The sequence below is a fragment of the Salvelinus alpinus genome, chromosome 4 (assembly GCF_045679555.1).
Source record: "Salvelinus alpinus chromosome 4, SLU_Salpinus.1, whole genome shotgun sequence".
NCBI classification, from domain to species: domain Eukaryota; kingdom Metazoa; phylum Chordata; class Actinopteri; order Salmoniformes; family Salmonidae; genus Salvelinus; species Salvelinus alpinus.
In genome coordinates, this window is record NC_092089.1 from 37404305 (window position 1) to 37423866 (window position 19562).

The 19562-nt window shown below is 42.5% G+C and overlaps 1 protein-coding gene across 3 annotated transcripts; it reads left to right on the forward strand.

Moving 5' to 3' along the window:
- Positions 1–1191: 1191 nt before the first annotated feature.
- On the forward strand, positions 1192–18355 carry LOC139573456 (glyceraldehyde-3-phosphate dehydrogenase). Of its 3 annotated transcripts, XM_071396921.1 has the most exons (13): positions 1214–1303; positions 11679–11727; positions 12435–12616; positions 13465–13524; positions 14932–15028; positions 15249–15355; positions 16096–16186; positions 16428–16546; positions 16686–16767; positions 16928–17079; positions 17322–17484; positions 17684–17781; positions 17926–18355. In XM_071396921.1, exons 4-13 carry the CDS (start codon positions 13496–13498, stop codon positions 17993–17995), a joined length of 1008 nt encoding a protein of 335 aa, XP_071253022.1. In that variant the 5' UTR covers positions 1214–1303; positions 11679–11727; positions 12435–12616; positions 13465–13495; the 3' UTR covers positions 17996–18355. The 3 variants fall into 3 exon arrangements, with proteins under 3 accessions (XP_071253020.1, XP_071253021.1, XP_071253022.1); XM_071396920.1 differs by lacking the exon at positions 12435–12616 and having other exon boundaries at positions 1200–1303; XM_071396919.1 differs by lacking the exons at positions 11679–11727; positions 12435–12616 and having other exon boundaries at positions 1192–1303.
- The last annotated feature ends 1207 nt before the right edge of the window (positions 18356–19562 follow it).

The window sequence follows — 19562 nt, forward strand, 5'->3', positions numbered from 1 at the left end:
CCTTAGGGGAAAGATATTACTGAAAGAAAAGGAGGATCTGAGGGATATGAAGTCATTGATGTACTTCCTTTTCTTTTGGATCATTTCAACGCACTACCACACGATGGCGCCATTGAGGAAAGTGGGCTACAATGTGTTCATGGTTTGACATAATGACTGTATGGTTTGACAGCTAATTGGCTTCACATATTATTATTCCTATACATTTAGATATTTTTACGCAACTCACCATATGCGATGTAACATTTAATATATATGTAGTCGACTTCAAAACTCAACGTTTAGGTAGCATACCACCATAGCGGTTAAGAGCTTTGGGCCAGTAACCAAAACGTCAAAGGTTCGAATCCCCAAGCCGGCAAGGTGGGCAAATCTGCCGTTCTGCTCTTGAGCAAGGCAGTTAACACCCAACAATATCTGTTCCCCGAGCGCCGATGACGTGAATGACGATTAAGGCAGAACTCACGCCTCTCTGATTCAGAGGGGTTGGGTTTAATGCGGAAGATACATTTCAGTTGAATGCATTCAGTTAACTGACTAGGAATCCCCTTTCCATAAAATAATTGTATCTTTTAAATGTTTTTCCTCAGAGATATTATTTTACACTCAGAAATTAGGTTAGTGAAATACGTTATTACATTGCGATCGTGTGTAACTACAATCGATGGATGATGATTCACCACAATGTGGTCTCACACGGTTTTCATCCATTCCACAAAGCACGCACCATATCTCACGTAGCCCAGCAGCCGGATGCTCTGCAGAACACTTGCACAGATAGTCACGTGCTGCAGCATGTGGAATTTTAGAGCGGTACTCTCAGATTTTTCCATCAAATTATGCAAATTAACGACTTTGTCATTAATGATCCGTTAGTATGGTTATGGTTCAGTGTGTGAAAATAATATAAAATACTAATTTCGACTAATTTCGATTCCAGGCTGTATCACAACCGGCCGTGATTGGGAGTCCCATAGGGCAGTTGGCCCACAGTTGGCCCAGCGTCGTCCGCGTTTGTCCGGTGTAGGCCGTCATTGTTAATAAGACTTTGTTCTTAACTGACATGCCTAGCTAAATTAAATATGATTTTAAAAAATCAGTTTGCACCATCCTCCCGTACCGCCCATAATTTGGCAACCTCCCCCAAGTTCTCTGTGGTTTCCATAGCAGCCGTGACCCAGCAGAAGATCAGGTGACGTCATGTTTCTAGGGCAATTAGACCAATACACGTGTCACGTGTCTGCTATAAATTTGGAAGGCTGTTCTCTTTGCCTGCACAGTCACTGCAGCATCTCCTCTCAAGGTATGTATGATCGACAAAAGGATTTATTATACAACAATCATTGTAAAACTTATTGCTTAATATGTGGCTTTTTATTATTTTGAATACGGTTGTAATAGTGTAGCAGTAGCTACTTCTGAGCCTCTCCTTTCGCTTTAACATTACAAAGCCAGGAAATGATGGAGGCGGGGAAAGGATGCGCCCATGGCCTTGTGTAATAATTCACGTTTCTGTACAACTTAATTTCTGAAAATATGACGTGTAGTTTGCTAATTAATGCAAAGCACATACTAATCTTATTTATTAAGACACCAGTTGAGCGTTTATTGAGACCAACAAGATAATGCATTATTCATTAATTAGAAGGCAAAATGTACAGAGGTTACGTGACACTGTAGCTCGAACGATGTTGCGTTTTTCGGAAGACTGTTGAGAACGAATATTGTGGATTCATACAACATTTAGATTGTCTTCAATAAATAACCAGTTAATCTGTTTCCCCACATCTGAACCTAAATAGTTGTATCAAATGGTCGGTGTGGATGACTGTACAGGAAATCCCAGAAATGTTACTCTGGCTAACTGGCTACGTGCCTCACCACATACTCATGATGATTTCTTTTGATTGCGTCATAGCATTATAGAATGTTACGGTCGCAATGATGAAAAATCTAAACCAAAAAATGTAGCCAAATTAAGCCGAGACCACTTTTTTTTATGAAGTGGATGTTGAATTGTAATTGATACATTCACGTTGACAGTTTTAATTTTGGGTATGAGATTAATAATGATTGAAGATGAATTGCATGATTCCAATGATGCTCTCTGAAGGGGGAAGCTATGGTGTGCGGTGTCGCATCAATGTGCCTACCGATTAGGTTACTTTGTCGGAATTGTAGCAAATTGTATTCGTTGCTAAAATATACATGTTTTTAAACTTTAATCAAGATGTCAACCGTTTGCAAAGACAGGAACAACAACTTTCGACTCGGGTCACTATGGAGGATGGAGAGGCAGCCATCTCCAGTCGATGGGCCTTTTTCATCACTGCGATGGTGAAGGTCGTATCATACTGTAAGGTCATTTTACAGACCCGGCCTATTTTCCAAGCGATGCCATAAAGAATAAAGTGACTGATTCCCTGCTGAATTAATTGCGCCCTGCATAAACCACTTTTTATGTTCTGGATATAAAATGATTCCTCATTCAAAAGAACAGAAAATGGCTTGTTAGAATAGTTGAAATGATTATATATTTCAAAATGTATTCAATGACCAATATGTAATGCATATCATCATCCTCATTAGAAAACTGCTCAATTTATCTAGTTTGGCCTGCTTATATGCATGTGCACTGTGTCAAGTATCCTTCTGGAAGACTGCTAAGGGCATTGATTGCACATGCAAAGGCCTAATGTAAACAAGATGTACTGTTTTGGTCGTGTGATTATAGATAGGGCCTAGTCCTATTTTCCTGTTTTAGGCCTGAACATGCCTGCAGCTGAGACTCTGACTCAAAGGCCGTGTTCGAGATCATCGAAACCGTGATGTATCCTGGGAAAATTGAGACTGACTGATCTACAAATAAAATGAAATAGTTATTTATGGTCAACATCATTCGTGCTGACTGAGTCCTCTCTTGATGCTGGGGTTAGAGATAGCTATCACTTCCCCAAAGATGACATTAGTAAATTATCACATGGATATCGTCTCCCAATCCCCCCTGACTCAGCTGCACATTTCAGGCAGTCAGGGAGGTCACATGCTGGCAGGAGGTAACCCATCCTTAATCGATCCACTGCAGTTTGCTACAACAGTTCATTTATTCATGGCTGTTCTGTTCTGCAGCGGCCACCGTCATGCCTTTCCCATCTGTGTGCCTTCCTGTTGTGTTCTGGTTGGTCGGCATCTCCTGCTGACCTATTAGGTTTCACAGCTCTAACAGAAAACAAATGGACTTCAACATATTGCCACCTTGAAGATTTAGTCTGACATGGCACAACAGGGTTACAACTTGATGTTCTTTTATCACCACAGGACAGGGGACTGGCTTATTATGCATTTAGCCAGTGTCTGGTTTTGTCCAGACAAAGCTGACTACATTAGTCTATTACTAGGCCTTGATGGTGTGATATTTAGTTGCATGAGTTGACTGGCTGTCTGCAGTGAGCGCTGTCATGTGACAGTAAATAGGCAAGGTGCTGAGGCTGGCTGGTCCTGAGGCTTGTAGAGGAGGACTGGACAGCATGCCGCTCTCTGACAGCTGCCCAACCATATTAGACTGATAACATTCTCAGACTGAGAACCAGTAGGCTATACAGAGGTTCATTTGATGTATATGAGATTAGCCCACATATAATAGTTTAGCTGCAGGCTATTGAATCAGAATGATCTTGAAAACATGCTTTTGAACAAGTGTTTTTTTTATATTTATTATGTAATCACGTTTGTTTCATAAATACAGAATATGTTTGATATATTGATTTACTGAAAATAATATTCTAGATGTAGGGCTGCGTGAGTTTAATGCAGTTTATTTTCCAAAGGGGCGTGGCAGTCAGTGAGCAGGTTGAATGGTGAGTACCCAGCTGTGTCTTGAGTCTCCAGTATCAGGGCCTGCCCCTCATGGCTCAGGTCTCAACAGTGGAAAACTACTGAGCTAAAATCAATACAAGACATGCCTGGGAATGTAGAAAATGCCAGTGAGGGTGGGTGTGAGGCAGCACATTTTCATTCTCTCTCTCTGCTGAGGTTAAGACAGATTGGAGAGGTTAATGTGTGTGCTCTCTATGCAAATGACACCGCTGGTCATGGAAATTATAGTATATTTATTGTTATTACATTGTAAATATCTATATTACCTACAATTAGCCAACCTCTTGCATCATATTTGCCTGGTTGTGTCATTCTTCCTGTGTGCCGCACAGTAAATGGATGTGGTGGTATGACACCGCACTTCCTCAAAATGGCTCCCAGGCTCACCTCTGCTAACAGGAATGGTTTCCATCTGCCTCATCCCTCAACAGCCACACGCTGGTTTTTGCTTTGTTTCTTGATTGTCAGCATTTTAATGAATATCGTAGTAAAAGGCCAACTCGTTCATAAACGCTTCCATATTGAGACTCACCCACTTTATTTTTGTGCCATTGTCTGGGACATTTTCTGCCTGAGTGGGTATCTGTATGCCCCTGGGGTGAATGACCCACTTACTGCAGGCACCCTGTTTCTCCCCAGTAATGGGTTGGTGCTGTGGACCAGTGCCTGTCTGGGTGAGTGGACGGCTGCACCCCAACAGAGTAGCCCCATAGCACTTGACTGATTGTTCCAAGTCTGTCTAGCCAGACAACTACCATGGTGGATGTTTAAAACAAAGTACTCATTATTGAGCTTTATTGCCCCAGGCATTTTTAATACCTTGCTATGAAATATTATTGGTATGATGGTCAATATACCTAGGGATGTGACGGTCAGGTCATGGAATTTTGGATGGAGGTTATTGGTCAGCCAAATGACCACTGTCACCGGAATAGATGTAAGACACACATTTTCTCCTCCACTCCTGACTGGTATGTTCTGCTGATGGGAGGGGGGAATCACCTAGACAACCAAATATTAGTTTTCTACAGCATCTTGCTTGTTTCAGAAAGGAGCAACTAAGTTAATCAAGTTGTAGAGTCTTACAGCAGAAACGGCGTCAACCGCATGAGTGCCCGGCTCTCCTGTTTTCAGTCAGCTGTTCTTTCCACACACCAAATAATGTAAATATATATATATATACAGTACCAGTAGGGTTGCACAATTTGGGAAATATTCAGAGGTGGGAATATATGCATATTAATACCATTTAAATGTAGAGTTTATTTTTTATTTTATGTTTTTGCATTGGATATATTTATCATATGGAGACAAACAAACCTTTTACCTTATCATAAATAGACATAATTGCAAATGATTAAATCCTCCCAATAGTAATAAAAATGTTACGAATTGAACTTTAAATGAGTTGACTCTTCACGTGGGATGATTTCATTGTACAACAGAATACCGAATGATCCCCAAAGATCCATCGCATCTCCCAAAAATGTTTTCAACATCTGTAAAATGACAGTCTAAACTTAACGCTTTGGTTGTCTTCCTCTCAGGCTTCTATGTCTTCTACCTGGACCTCAATGTCCACCTCTTGAACATCAGACTCTGAGACATCATCTTCGGTCACTTTCCAACCTTGTTGAGTATGGCTCGTTGTCAGGCTCTAAAAGCCTAAAATCTGCCTGGATGGCCACCAATTTGTCAACCCTTGTATTGGTCAGCCTGTTGCGTGCTTTGATGCCTGCATTCCCAAACAAGGACCAGTTGTGCTCTGAGGCTGCTGTTGGTGGGATTTGGAGGATGATTGGTAACAGGGGAACGCGCCTCAGATCCACAAAGTCCCTTCCACCAGGTGGCTGATGAGATATGTTGGCACGACTGCCATATTGCATCTCCATCCCAAAGCCCTTGCTTGGAAGTGTACTTTGCCAGACTGCCAAGAACCTTGCCCTCATCCAGGCCAAGGTGGCGAGACACGGTAGTGATGACACCATAGGCCTTGTTGATCTTTGCACCAGACTGCATCCTTGGGGTCCAACATGTATGCTGCGGCGTGTATGGGCTTCAGGCAGAAGTCTTCATGCTTTTTGATGTATTTCAAAACTGCAGTTTCTGCTGCTTGGCGCAAGTGACGTGGGCAGGGCAGTACGGATTTCTTCTCTTACATATGCAAGCAGAGTCTGAACATCAGACAGGATGGCATTTTCTCCCTCAATCGGTGCAATGGCTGCTGCTATAGGTTTCAGGAGATTCAGGCTGCTTACCACTCTCCAAAAATACATAATCCAGGAGGATCCTCTTGATGGGGCTGTCCATATCGGCAGACTGTGATATGGCTATTTCTTGGAGACTCCTTCCCCTCCAGGAGACTTTCAAACATGATTACAAAACCATCCCAATGGGTGTTGCTGGGCAGCTTCAATGTGGTGCTCTTATTCTTCTCACTCTGCTTGGTGAGGTAGATTGCTTGGTGAGGTAGATTGCTGCTATAACTTGATGACCCTTCACATGCCTAACCATTTCCTTGGCTCTTTTGAAGAGTGTATCCATTGTTTTCAGTGCCATGATGTCCTTGAGGAGCAGATTCAATGCATGAGCAGCACAGCCAATGGGTGTGATGTGAGGTTAGGACTCCTCCACTTTAGACCAAGCAGCCTTTATTTTTGCAGCATTGTCTGTCACCAGTGCAAATACCTTCTGTGGTTCAAGGTTCTTAACTGCCTTCAGCTCATCTGCAATGGAGACTGTGTCTGTCCCTTGTGCCTGTGCTCTTGTAGAATACTGGTTGAGGGGTGGAGATTATTATTCCTTGCACACAAACATTCGACCACCCATCAGAGATGATTGCAATACAGTCTGCTTTCTCTATAATTTCCTTGACCTTCACTTGAAATCTGCATCCAGCAAATGAGTAGATAAAACATGTCTGGTTGGAGGGGTGTATGCTGGGTGACAAATTCAGAATTCTCTTCCAATACACATGGCCTGTGAGCATCAGAAGTGAACCAGTTGCATACATAGCTCAAGCAAGACCTTCAACAGCATTTCTCTGACAACGTTCCTCCATTGAGTCAAACTTCTGATTCCAGGAGGACCATAAGCTGTTGCTATCGATAAGGTGTCTGATTACTTCTATTTGAGGTGAAAATTGAGGGACTTTTGTCAGAGGTTGCTTGTTGTGAGCGCTGAGGGAACTTTATGCACTTGGCCAGATTCTGCATCTTTGTTGTATTCTTCACATATGATTTGGCACAGTATTTTCAAATGTACACAGCTTTTCCTTCAACATTAGTTGCAGTGAAATGTCTCATAGTGCCTGTGGCATTTTCCTGTAAAGATTAGGGGAAAAAAATAGTAAAAAACATATAATTCCATGTACAGATAAATAGTTAAACTAAAGAACTCCTTTGTAAGATAAGTGTTTTAAAATGAAACATGTATGGAAACAGGTGAATTAACACTCCTCAGTTAGCAGGCTCAAGCAAGCTAAAACCCACATGGTAGCAAAAGCTAACTAGCAGAAATTGTTAGAAATGATTTAAACACTGCTGTAGGCTACTATTTACTAGTTAACAAAAAATCATGTATGTCATATAAAATATATTCACCCCACCCAGTATTGTAATCAAAACTTACCAGAAAGCATGTAGTCCTTGGCTCAGACAGTGTGGGCTCAATAGCATCTCATCAGTGTGCAAGATCTTGAGAATCAGCTGTACATGTGATGGAAGAATGCACTGTGCATGCAGAGGGTTGCAATTCCATTGAATTGGGAATAGTTTGACCCAAATATGCCACAAGACCTAGAATTGCCTTGTGTATCCCACAAAGGTTCACTGTTATAAGCTAACTTTTTGGATGAATTTAAGCAAAATTCCTAGGAATAACTTCCCATGAGAAATTTCCGGAAGAATTCCGGAAATTTACCGGAAAGTTTTCAACCCTAAGTACCAGTCAAAATTTTGGACACCTACTCATTCAAGGGTTTTTCTTTATTTTTACTATTTTCTACATTGTAGAATAATGGTGAAGACGCCAACTATGCAGTAAAGCATATGGACTTCATGTAGTAACCAAAAGTGTTAAACAAATCAAAATATATATATATATTTTAGATTCTTCAAAGTAGCCACCCGTTGCCTTGACAGCTTTGCACACTAGAAAATAGTAAAAATAAAGAAACCCTTGTATGAGTAGGTGTGTCCAGACTTTTGACTGGTACTGTATATGTGTGTTATGAAGGTTATTTTCATGACCGTCTTCATCCATAACCAACTGTTACAATGTTATACAGTAATTGTGCCAGCCCTAAATATACCATGGCTGAGGCTTTTGCTTGAATGACACAATCACAAAAACTACTCTTTTCAGTGTTTGGAACCTGATCATGGGGTGTTGGTATGCAGATATGTGGTTCATTTAAATCTGATGTGTCAGTTTTCAGTAGGACAGGCAGGTAAATGATTGCGGTTGAGTCAGAAGCAGAGGTGGATCCTATAGGCCTGTACAAACAGTGGCTGTTTTTCTGTGCGGGCTTTAATAAGAGTCACCACCGTGTTGTCAGCAGCCTGTGCCTGTTGAATTCCTCCACATTTCAGCTCTTGAGAGCCATTTGACATCTTGAGGCATCCAGAACACAAGTCCAGTATTGATTGGTCCCCTCGACAAAGGATTCTATTTGTCAGCCCACTTGCGTACTCTTGAGACCAAAAGAGGGGTGGTAGTACTTCAGACAATAATACACACAGACACAATAACAGAACCCACTGACATTTTCTTTTGAAGAGACGGACGTGAGGCTTGTCTACTGTTTTTCTGAAGAAATAACATGAAGGTGATAGAACTAGTGCAGTGGAGTTGATATGTGGATTGAACCAGACAGCAGCTGAATGGGAGAAAGGGAAGGTGTGAACAGAATATAAAGGAGGGAGGAATGTGAGCACATAACTAACATGGAGCCTTCTGACTGCCTCCCAGCCTGCTTGCCTGTATCACTAATGGCTGGGTCACCTTGTGATGCCTGTGTGGCAAGGAGAATTGAAGATGGCCAGACAGTCTAACATGATGACATCTTTTTAATGCCCTTATCCAAATGTTCAATGTTACTGAATATATCAACATTTCAAGCTCCAGACTAGTACTTTTAATTCCCCACTGGTGCAGTGAATGGCGTTGAGGCACAGATGGCATTTGTTTTGTAGTCGGTGTGACGGCGGTAGGTGAGAAGGATTCACTGTGAGCTTGGCCCAGTCGGTTCATTATAGGCCAGTCAATCCAGGCAGCATACGCAGTGCATTCTGGGGCTCTTTAAAAGGACCACTGGCAGGAGGAACAGGCAGATTAGGATAAGCCAGCTGGGTTAGTTGCGGTGGGAGCCACACACAGGAATACAGGCACAGATTATCAAGTTGTCTAACGTTACACCAACCAGCTGCAAGGGCAATCCTGTGTCCTTTCAAAGACGGCGCTAAGTCCTACCTTGCTGCAGCACAGCAGTTTTACATAGACGCCTGCAAGCTGTGGAGAGGGGAGTTGTGAGGACATCTATGATTTATTGCTCATTGGCGGATACTACAGATCCTAAGCACATTCAGTAAGGTACTTGACTCTCCCTTATGATACTAGTCCAATTAAATATGTAGTTTTGCATAGCCCTAACGTTATAGCCTACACCCAGACAGTTTGAACCGGGTGCTAGACATTAGAAAACCAGACAATCCGTTGGAAGAACCTAGGCCTATTTTGAGTTGATTGACCAAAGTGTTGCTTCGATTGGTCTGAGGTGTTTTAGCCCCAAGGGCTTTGTTCCCACTAGTCTAGCCTAATGCCCAGAGTTCAGTACTAGTTCTGTTCCGTGTATGGATTGTTTCTGTGCACCCATTTCAGTGACCCTCCGCTCAGAGGGGAAAAGCTAATGGAGGATAACTGGGACTCCCTTCATATAGGGATTCAGCTTTTGTCAAATGAACATCAGATTTGACATTTGGTAGCTGATTAGGATAACCTAATTACCCTAACCTGCTGCCCAAGTTAAGGTTAGGAAAAGGATTAGGGTTGGCTAAAATGTAAAAAAAATCTTCTTTTGATGTTAATTTGATAAAAGCTGGATACCTTCTAGCCGTGACTCTAATATAGCCTATCTGTCCAGGGTTTCTATATCAGTGTCTGGTTTTGAGGTTATGGTGACCCCTTCACTTGTTGATAAGTTTACAAAGAGGCACTCAGGCTTTTTCAAGGTCTCATTTTAGGCGTAACATCCGCTCGTACAGACAGTTGCTGATGTGTTAATAACCGTAGAATTTCTGCGTTTTTAATTAGGTAAGGTTACAGCAAGGCTAGGTTATGGCCTAATGATTTATCCTAACTTGAGAGAAGAAACAAAACACATTTACCTTTCCTTTCAACTGGACATGGTCATGGATTTCTTTTTTTTTTATAGACCTAAATGTTATTTTAGTCCTGTTATCTTGGACCTCCATGTGCAGCCAAAGTCACTATCTGTCATCATGGCAGACTAGGACAAATCAATAGTCTCCTTTGTTGAAAAGGATCTGGGTCTGTCATTTGCTTTATTGGTTTAAATGTCACTTAGTGGCAAGAAAGTATGAACCCTTTGGAATTACCTGGATTTCTGCATAAATTTGTCATTATCTGATCTTCATCTAAATCACTACAATAGACAATGTGCTTAAACTAATAAAATGCGAACAATTATACATTTTCATGTCTTTATTGAACACGTGTAAACATTCACAGTGCAGGTTGGAAAAAGTATGTGAACCCTTGGCTTTAATAACTGGTTGACCCTCCGTTGGCAGCAATAACCTCAACGGTCAGGAGGAATTTTGGACCAATCCTCTTTACAAAACTGTTTTAGTTCAGCAATATTTTTGGGATGTCTGGTGTGAACCGCTCTCTTGTGGTCGTGCCACAGCATCTCAATTGGAGAGGACTCTGACTGGGCCACTCCAGAAGGCGTATTTACTTCTGAAGCCATTCTGGTGGTTTACTTCTGTTTTGGGTTGTTGTCCTGTTGCATCACCCAACTTCTGTCGCGCTTCAATTGGCAGACATTCTCCTGCAAAATGTCTTGAGGAACTTTCGGAATGCATTTTTCTGTCGCTGATACTAAGCTGTCCAGGCCCTGAGGCAGCAAAGCAGCCCCAATCCATGATGCTTCCTACATCATACTTTACAGTTGGGATGGGGTTTTGATGTTGGTGTGCAGTGCCTTTTTTTTTTTCTCCTCACATAGTGTTGTGTGTTCCTTCCTTCTGAGCAACTCCACTTTAATTTAATCTGTCCACAGAATATTTTACCAGTAGCACTGTGGAACATCCGGGTGCTCTTTTGTGAACTTCAGACGTGCAGCAATGTCTTTTTTTTGGACACCAGTGGCTTCTTCCGTGATGTCCTCCCATGAACACCATCCTTGTTTTACGTATCATAGACTCAACAGAGATGTTAGCATGTTCCAGAGATTTCTGTAAGTCTTTAGCTGACACTCCAGGATTCTACTTAAGCTCATTGAGCCTTCTGCACTGTGCTCTTGCAGTCATCTTTTCAGGACGGCCACTCCTAGGGAGAGTAGCAACAGTGCTGAACTTTCTCCATATAGACAATTTTTCTTACTGTGGACTGATGAACATCAAGGCTTTTAGAGATACCTTTGTAACACTTTACAGCTTTATACAAGTCTACAATAATCTTAGGTCTTCTGAGATCTCTTTTGTTCGAGGCATGGTTCACATCAGGCAATGCTTCTTGTGAATAGCAAACTCAATTTTCTTTTTTTTCTTTTTTTACAGGGCAGCGCTAACCAACATCTCCAATCTCGTCTCATTGATTGGACTCCAGGTTAGCTGACTCCACTTAGCTTTTGGAGAAGTCATTAGCCTAGGAGTTCACATACTTTTCCCAACCTACACTGAATGTTTAAATTATGTATTCAATATAGACAAAAATAAAAGAATTTGTTATTAGTTTGTCTATTGTTGTGACTTAGATGAAAATCCAACCAATTTATACAGGTAATTCCAAAGGGTTCACATACTCTTTATTGCCTCTGTATAGAGCAATACAGATTATGCTAAATGATGCATTGATAGATCGATAGCCCAGCACTAGGACTTGTTTATAACAGCAATGTTTCAACATTGATAAGAGTTTGCCCACATCAATTTCCAACAAATGTTTCCATCGATGCAAAATGAAGAAGCAGGAATTTCCTGATTGTTGCATCACCAACGGTAGTAACTTAGTTATGTGGTCCATCCTCCAACACGTACCTGACATTGTTATTGGTCAACTGTATTTTGCAAGTATTGCCTCAAATGTGTTCAAACCTCTCCCGACCTCAAATTACCTTCAGCATTGCTAACCAACACTTTTTTTGCTAGGCTATATAATTTGGTTGAACATTTCTTTGACTTGCTCAAACAGTATGTAAAGACAGAGTTGAACATAAAGCCTTATTTTTAGTCTCAGCTGTAACTTGCTTTCTAGTTACAGGAAGTGTCGGCAACTAACCCAGCTGGCTTATCCTAATCTTCCTGTTCCTCCAGCCCGTGGTCTTTTTAAAGAGCCATAGAATGCACTGCGTATGCTGCCTGGATTGACTGGCCTATAATGAACCGACTGGGCCAAGCTCACAGTGAATCCTCCTCACCTACTGCAGTCACACCGACTACAAAACAAATGCCATCTGTGCCTCAACTCCATTCACTGCATCAGTGGGGAATTAAAAGTACTAGTCTGGAGCTTGAAATTTACAGAACAGCCAGCCACTCTGTCAGAAATACCACACATGCAGCAGCTTGCCCATAAAGTAATGTGCCTATCCCAAGGCTCATTTATACGTTTCCATGCAAGTTGAGCTGAGAACAGAAAAGCATGTGTGTCCAATCCTCTGATTATGGAACCATTGGGGAAGTCATAGTAGACAAATAGCCTAGTCTCCTATTAAACCAGAAGGTTAAAGTGGAAGGCTGTGTTTTATCGTTCCTTACACACCGCAGCCTCGAATGTAATGAGACTGGCCTGGCACCAGACCTACAGGCTGGTAATACAGTGAGAGCTAACATTGCAGAGGAGAGCTACTGATTGATATCCCCTGTGGATTCAGAGCGGCTAGAAGGGAGGAGCCCAGAACCCAGTGTTTGTTCTGTACTGGGCTAGTTTCCCCTAGAGTATACAGAAAGGAATTCCTCTGAATAGGAAGTCTGGCCCTGTTGCTTCTGTCTGGCATGTTAAACAGGCCTGGAGACAATGGAGCTTCACGTAGCCAAGTTAGGGACACATCTAACCTACACCTCCCATCACTAGGCCACCTAGTCCTGCACTACATAGCAGAACAAGTGTTTGACTTAGCTAACTGCTGCTATGTAACTGGACAAATTAAACTGTGGTACTAATTTCTCTGCTGTTATAGAAAAAAAGATTGATTGTAGATTCTAGGCTCTGAGAATAGACGGCCTGGGAAACTTCAGTGTTAGTTAAGCCTACCCTCTTTGTGAAAGCTGTACATTTGCAAGACTTTGCTGTTTCTACAGAGAGAGATACTTTTGTTGCTATACCTTTTCTAATGTCTTTCAGGTTCACCACTACAACCCAATCAACAGCAACTATGTCAGACCTCTGTGTTGGAATCAACGGGTAAGCATTACATTCACCTCTAATACACAAATTGTTGCATATTTATCAAAAACAGTGTTAAACACTGCCATTCAAAAAAGGGAAATGGCCCATGTGCACCAACAGACATCCAGCCCCAGTTAAGAGTTATGTAATAATAACAGGCTATGAAGCAATATAAATGTGCAATGCAATTGCAGAACACACTGATAACTGAAGGATCTATGGTGTAAATCGCATTTGGGAGCAGCAAACAGTGAACACTGAACAGACATTGGTCGTCTTCCTATGGGTATCTGTCAGCCCCCACAGAGCCTGTGGTTGTCATCAGGGGCCAGTTGCACCAGTTGAGTGAAAGTTGTTCTTAAATTTTAGTTTGGGCGTAGCTCCGTCCAACTTTGGGATAAGAATTTAGTTGTAGCTAAGTCCAGCGTAAGCAATGGGCGTTCATGAGATTTGATGCTTTATAATGATGGTTGCTAGGCAGCGCCCATTACTAGGCTGTTACCATCCTCGTGACCATTCTGAACTTTGCAAGGCACATCTCATCACTTTGCAAAGCCCACCACTGCATGTTTTCTAAACCACATCTGGATGGGTCAATCAATAATTATTGTGGGAATGAATATTACGAATATATTAGAATAAAGTAGGCTCATTGTTACGCTCGCTGTCCTCAAACTCCATGTCATAAATGAACCAAGGTGCAGTGTGGTAGGCGTACATTTTCTTTATTAAATAAATGTTCCACAAAAAAAAAAACTCTACGAACGTAAAGCTAGGAGTGCAACACAAAATCCCACAACAGAAAGTGGGGAAAAGGGCTGCCTAAGTATGATTCCCAATCAGAGACAACGATAGACAGCTGCCTCTGATTGGGAACCACACTTGGCCAAAAACAAAGAAATAGACAACATAGAATGCCCACCCCAAATCACACCTTGACCTAACCAAATAGAGAAATAAAACGTCTCTAAGGTCAGGGCGTGACACTAGTTTTTAAAGTAATAGCTGTGTGGTGTAACCGGTATCATTTTTAGGTCCGGCGTAGAGCACATTTTATGTTGGACATAGAGTTACGACCAACTGGTGCAACCGGCCCCAGAAGGTGTGGTGTTGAGGGGAGTCAGTAGTGTTAGATGGGAAGAGGAGGACAGCACTGTTAACAGATAATAAGGATTACACTGTAAACCAGCACACCAACACACATACAACACAGTCACACGGTTAAGTACACACATTTCTTCACTCACCCTTCCACATGTGTAAATCCTAACTTAAACATGTTCATTTAGCATCTGGAATTTTACAGCAGTCCCAATAGAGGCCGGACGAGGGAATTTTAGACTGGTTTTTAGGGTAGAAATCCCAAAAACCAATGTCACCCTGTGTGTGTGTACTGAATCCACCCTTTCCCTCGCTGTCCAGATTTGGCCGCATTGGCCGCCTGGTCCTCAGGGCCTGCCTGCAGAAGGGAATCAAAGTCGTTGCCATCAACGATCCCTTCATCGACCTGCAGTACATGGTGAGCTGAGTCCCTTTCAGTCCCTCAACCAACAGCCTTCATATAACATGGCACCCTGCCATATTAATCAGAGGAGGCCAGATCAAGCTACCTGTGTGCTTGTGGTAGTATTTATTGTAATAACACACCAATTACCCCATCATGTGTAATGAACTGATAAACTTGATGTTCTCTGACAGTGTCAGTTTTGGTTTTTCTCCAACATTCTTTTTCTCCACAGGTTTACATGTTCAAGTATGACTCCACCCACGGCCGTTACAAGGGTGAGGTGAGCATGGAGGACGGGAAGCTGATTGTGGACGACCACTCCATCTCCGTATTCCAGTGGTGAGTGACGACATCATCACGTGTGCTCGTGCGTGCAGCGTTTCTGTACGTCTGAGTAAAGTTCCATTCTATGGGGCTAGGTTAATTTGGGATTGAGCGTGTGTGTGCCCCTTTCTCCCTGGCTCATAGAGTATTACCTCTGGCCATTATCTCCTCAGTGTTGCTATCGGCCTTTGAGGGCTGGCGCCACCTGTCTGCAAGGCCCAGCTCACAGCGATAACACTGGGGCTTAAAGGAAATATTCACCCATTTTGAATGTTAATCCCAAAAGTTCCAAAGGAATAGACATTTAAAATGTCATATTATGTCTATATAATATACAGTGTTGTAATGATGTGCAAATGGTTAAAGTAGAAAAGTGAAAATAAATATGGGTTGTATTTACAATGGTGTTTGTTCTTCACTGGTTGCCCTTTTCTTGCGGCAACAGGTCACAAATCTTAATGCTGGGATGGCGTACTGTGGTATCATCCAATAGATATGGGAGTTTATCAAAATTAGCTTTGTTTTCGAATTCTATGGGTGTCTGTGCAATCTGAGGGAAATATGTGTCTCTATGGTCATACATTTTGCAGGAGGTTAGGAAGTGCAGCTCAGTTTCCACCTCATTATTTTGTGGGCAGTGTGCACTGTCTGTCTTCTCTTGAGATCCAGGTCTGCCTACGGCGGGCCACTCAATAGCAAGGCTATACTCACTGAGTCTGTACATAGTCTTTCCTTACTCTCTCTCTCCCCATTAGTATGAAGCCCCATGAGATCCCATGGGGCAACGCCGGTGCCGACTACGTCGTTGAGTCCACCGGAGTCTTCCTCAGCATTGACAAGGCCTCTGTAAGTAGCAGTACCCAGACACAGAAGACACTGACACTCGTGTGTCCCCGTCAAGCACTGATAACTATAGCGCTCACCAAGGCCTTGCGTCAGCCATATAAGTAACCGTAATGTACTTTGCCAAAATAAACCTATGAAACTCTAAAGACTTTATCAACAATTCTCAAGTGTATTAGGACCAGTCAGATCCAGACACAAACATTCAATATGATGCATTAGATGTGCTTTTCTGTTTCCACAGTCCCACATCCAGGGTGGTGCCAAGCGGGTGGTTGTGTCTGCCCCCTCCCCCGACGCCCCCATGTTCGTCATGGGAGTCAACGAGGACAAGTACGACCCCTCCAGCATGACCATCGTCAGGTGAGTCCCTTTATTCCTGACCAATACATGCATGATCAAAGGGCGAACTCTTCACAAGAATAGTCAACCTTTAATAACGCTAGCATAATTGATTCATCTGAATTGGTGACCTATTGTAATTCTCTCTGGTCATCCACAGCAATGCATCTTGCACCACTAACTGCCTGGCCCCCCTGGCTAAGGTCATCCACGACAACTTCGGCATCGAGGAGGCCCTCATGGTCAGTGTTTTTCTTCCATTAGACTGTCTGTCCACGCATCTTCATGACCAGCATGCAGGGAGCATCAATGTCTTTTGGTCCTGTGCTCCATATTGACACATCCGCTGACGCTATGGAACCCATGCTCATCTTTTCCTTTCTCTATCTCCTGTCCTCTCAGACCACAGTCCACGCCTACACCGCCACCCAGAAGACGGTGGACGGCCCCTCTGCCAAGGCATGGCGCGATGGCCGTGGTGCCCACCAGAACATCATCCCTGCCTCCACCGGAGCTGCCAAGGCTGTGGGCAAAGTCATCCCTGAGCTCAACGGGTCAGTAGATGGAGGGTGTGTGTGTGTCACAGGAGGCTGGTTGGAATGACATCAAACATGTGGTTGATTCCATTGACTCCATTCCAGCCATTATTATGAGCTGTCCTCCCCTCAGCAGCCTCCTGTGGTGGGTGTGTTTGCATACATTTATGTGATTGTGCCTACTACTTATCAAAGATGCTGAATGCAGATGTTTACTTGATGGAAAAAGAGTGCTGATGTGAGTCTTCTCTCTCTGTCAGCAAGCTGACTGGCATGGCCTTCCGTGTGCCCGTGGCTGATGTGTCAGTGGTGGACCTAACCTGCCGCCTGTCCCGGCCCGGCAGCTACGCTGAGATCAAGGCGGCTGTCAAGAAGGCCGCCGAAGGACCCATGAAGGGATACCTGGGATACACTGAGGACTCTGTAAGTTAATTACAAAATATGTATGTCAACATGAAAGATGAGCAGAGGTGTAAATAGAGCTCAGTTTAACTGGCAATTATATCATGTGTTATTAGCAAGTTGTAATTTAAAAGCAGGGCTCCTAGATTACATAGATCTCTGTATACTGCAGCTGTTCTATTGATGGGTTTCTCACTGCTTATATTTCCTGTCCCACCAGGTTGTGTCTTCTGACTTCATTGGAGACACCCACTCCTCCATCTTTGATGCTGGCGCCGGCATCTCCCTCAACGACAACTTCGTCAAACTCATTTCCTGGTAAATAACTCCCTTAGAATTAGAGTAAATATTCAATCATTCTTAATTCTAATTCTTATAGTTCCTCCCCTGCTAACGCTGGACCCCTTTTTGGTTATTCTCAGCCCTCAACTAAACTATGACACCATCTGTCTGTTTCCCCAGGTATGACAACGAGTTCGGCTACAGCCACCGCGTCGCTGACCTGTTGCTGTACATGCATTCTAAGGAGTAACTTTCCGGCTCCAGAAAGCTGGAATGGGACCCACCCCCCTTTTACATGCACTCACACCCTCCAGTGTCACACCCTAGCACCCCCAGCCCTCCACCACTCTCTACAAGACAAGTTAGTCTCTGTAGTAGGCTGTGTGTACGAGTATTTGTTTTTTCCTTTATGGAAAAGTCCCACTGAGACGGTTTTGACTTGACAGTATGTGTTTCTGTGTCTTCCCAGAACATTCCCGTAGATGTTTCCATACTGGCTGTTACCATGTAATATTGGTGTTAAAATAATTCTAGTTTAAGAGTCAAGTGAGAAAGACAAGCTACTGTAACTACAAAAAAGTAATAAATCTGGAAAATCTTTACAAATGTCTCTCTTGCCTTGTTGTTCATGTTTCCTGTTTGCCCAGTGTTATAAGAACATGTTCTCACACAATGACAAATAAGTCATCTGCATTCAGGATAATCAACAGGATGCATTATAAAGTGACAATTGTATGATGTGTTTGTTTACATTAATGACAGGATTAGACTTTTGTATGCACATTTGCATTATTTGATCAGTTTGGTGAACATTATATTGAAACAAATGTTATTCCCTGAACTACAGTTTTAATAGCTGCTGCTTTAGCCAGGCCAGTTTTAATATTATGCTGGAACAAAAGTCTGCATACCCATGTTGGTACCTAGGACCAGGAGTCAAACATGATTGATATTGAATTTGCCAATCTGGTTGTGCATATTGCACTGGATGACTTCTCAGCCAGGTTTTCTGACAGAATTGAACAGGTGTAAGGCCATAGGACTGAGTTTCTCAATCAAGTATCAACTCTCCAAGAACATGCAAATGCATTCTGAAAGCTATCTGGAAGTCCACTATTGCAAGTGATTTAATCCTGCCCTAACGGAATCGCAGGAGACATCTAGTGGGAAATATTGCAGCACAATAAGGTAAACCAAATGACAGGTGGTATAGTTTCTGCATTCAAAACTGTTCACATGAAAAACCACAACATGCATTATTTTGGAATGTCATTATAGCATGGCGGTAGTACATTTCTATATTAATTAGACTGTAGCCTAGACTACTGCACATTGTAGATGCCTGAATGACCATAATGCGCTTTAAAAGTCCAATGTAGCCATTTATATCAATCAAATCATTTCTGGGTAACAATTAAGTACCTTACTGTGTTTCTTTTTGACCATTTTAATTGAAAACAAAGTTTCTTAGCAAGCGCAGACCAACTCAATCCCACCAAAAGAGGTTAAAATTTCAGGCTGTCTTTTCAAACAGCTCATACACTAAAATGGCATCATTTTAAAGTTTTCAGAGTACTATTCCAAGCTCATAGTTTGGAAATATTTTTAAAACACATCACGTTTTTTACTGCACTGGGCCTTTAACTCGACGTTTGACTACATATAGTGTAGCCCTGCCGCCACAAGATGGCGCTATTATTCCTAACGTCGTTGGTCAGTGGACAATAGCGCCTACTAGCGGCTGTCCAGGCTAGCTATAGTGTTGCAAATATCCTTAAACCTATAAATTGTCATTAGTTGTATTTTTCATGTCAACG

Excerpts from the sequence above, each read along its gene's own strand:
- LOC139573456 (XM_071396919.1), top strand. The coding sequence starts at position 13,496 with ATGTCAGACCTCTGTGTTGGAATCAACGG. Across the intron at positions 15,029-15,248 it reads TCATCGACCTGCAGTACATG|GTTTACATGTTCAAGTATGA; the intron begins GTGAGCTGAGTC and ends TTTTCTCCACAG. Across the intron at positions 17,080-17,321 it reads GTCATCCCTGAGCTCAACGG|CAAGCTGACTGGCATGGCCT; the intron begins GTCAGTAGATGG and ends TCTCTCTGTCAG.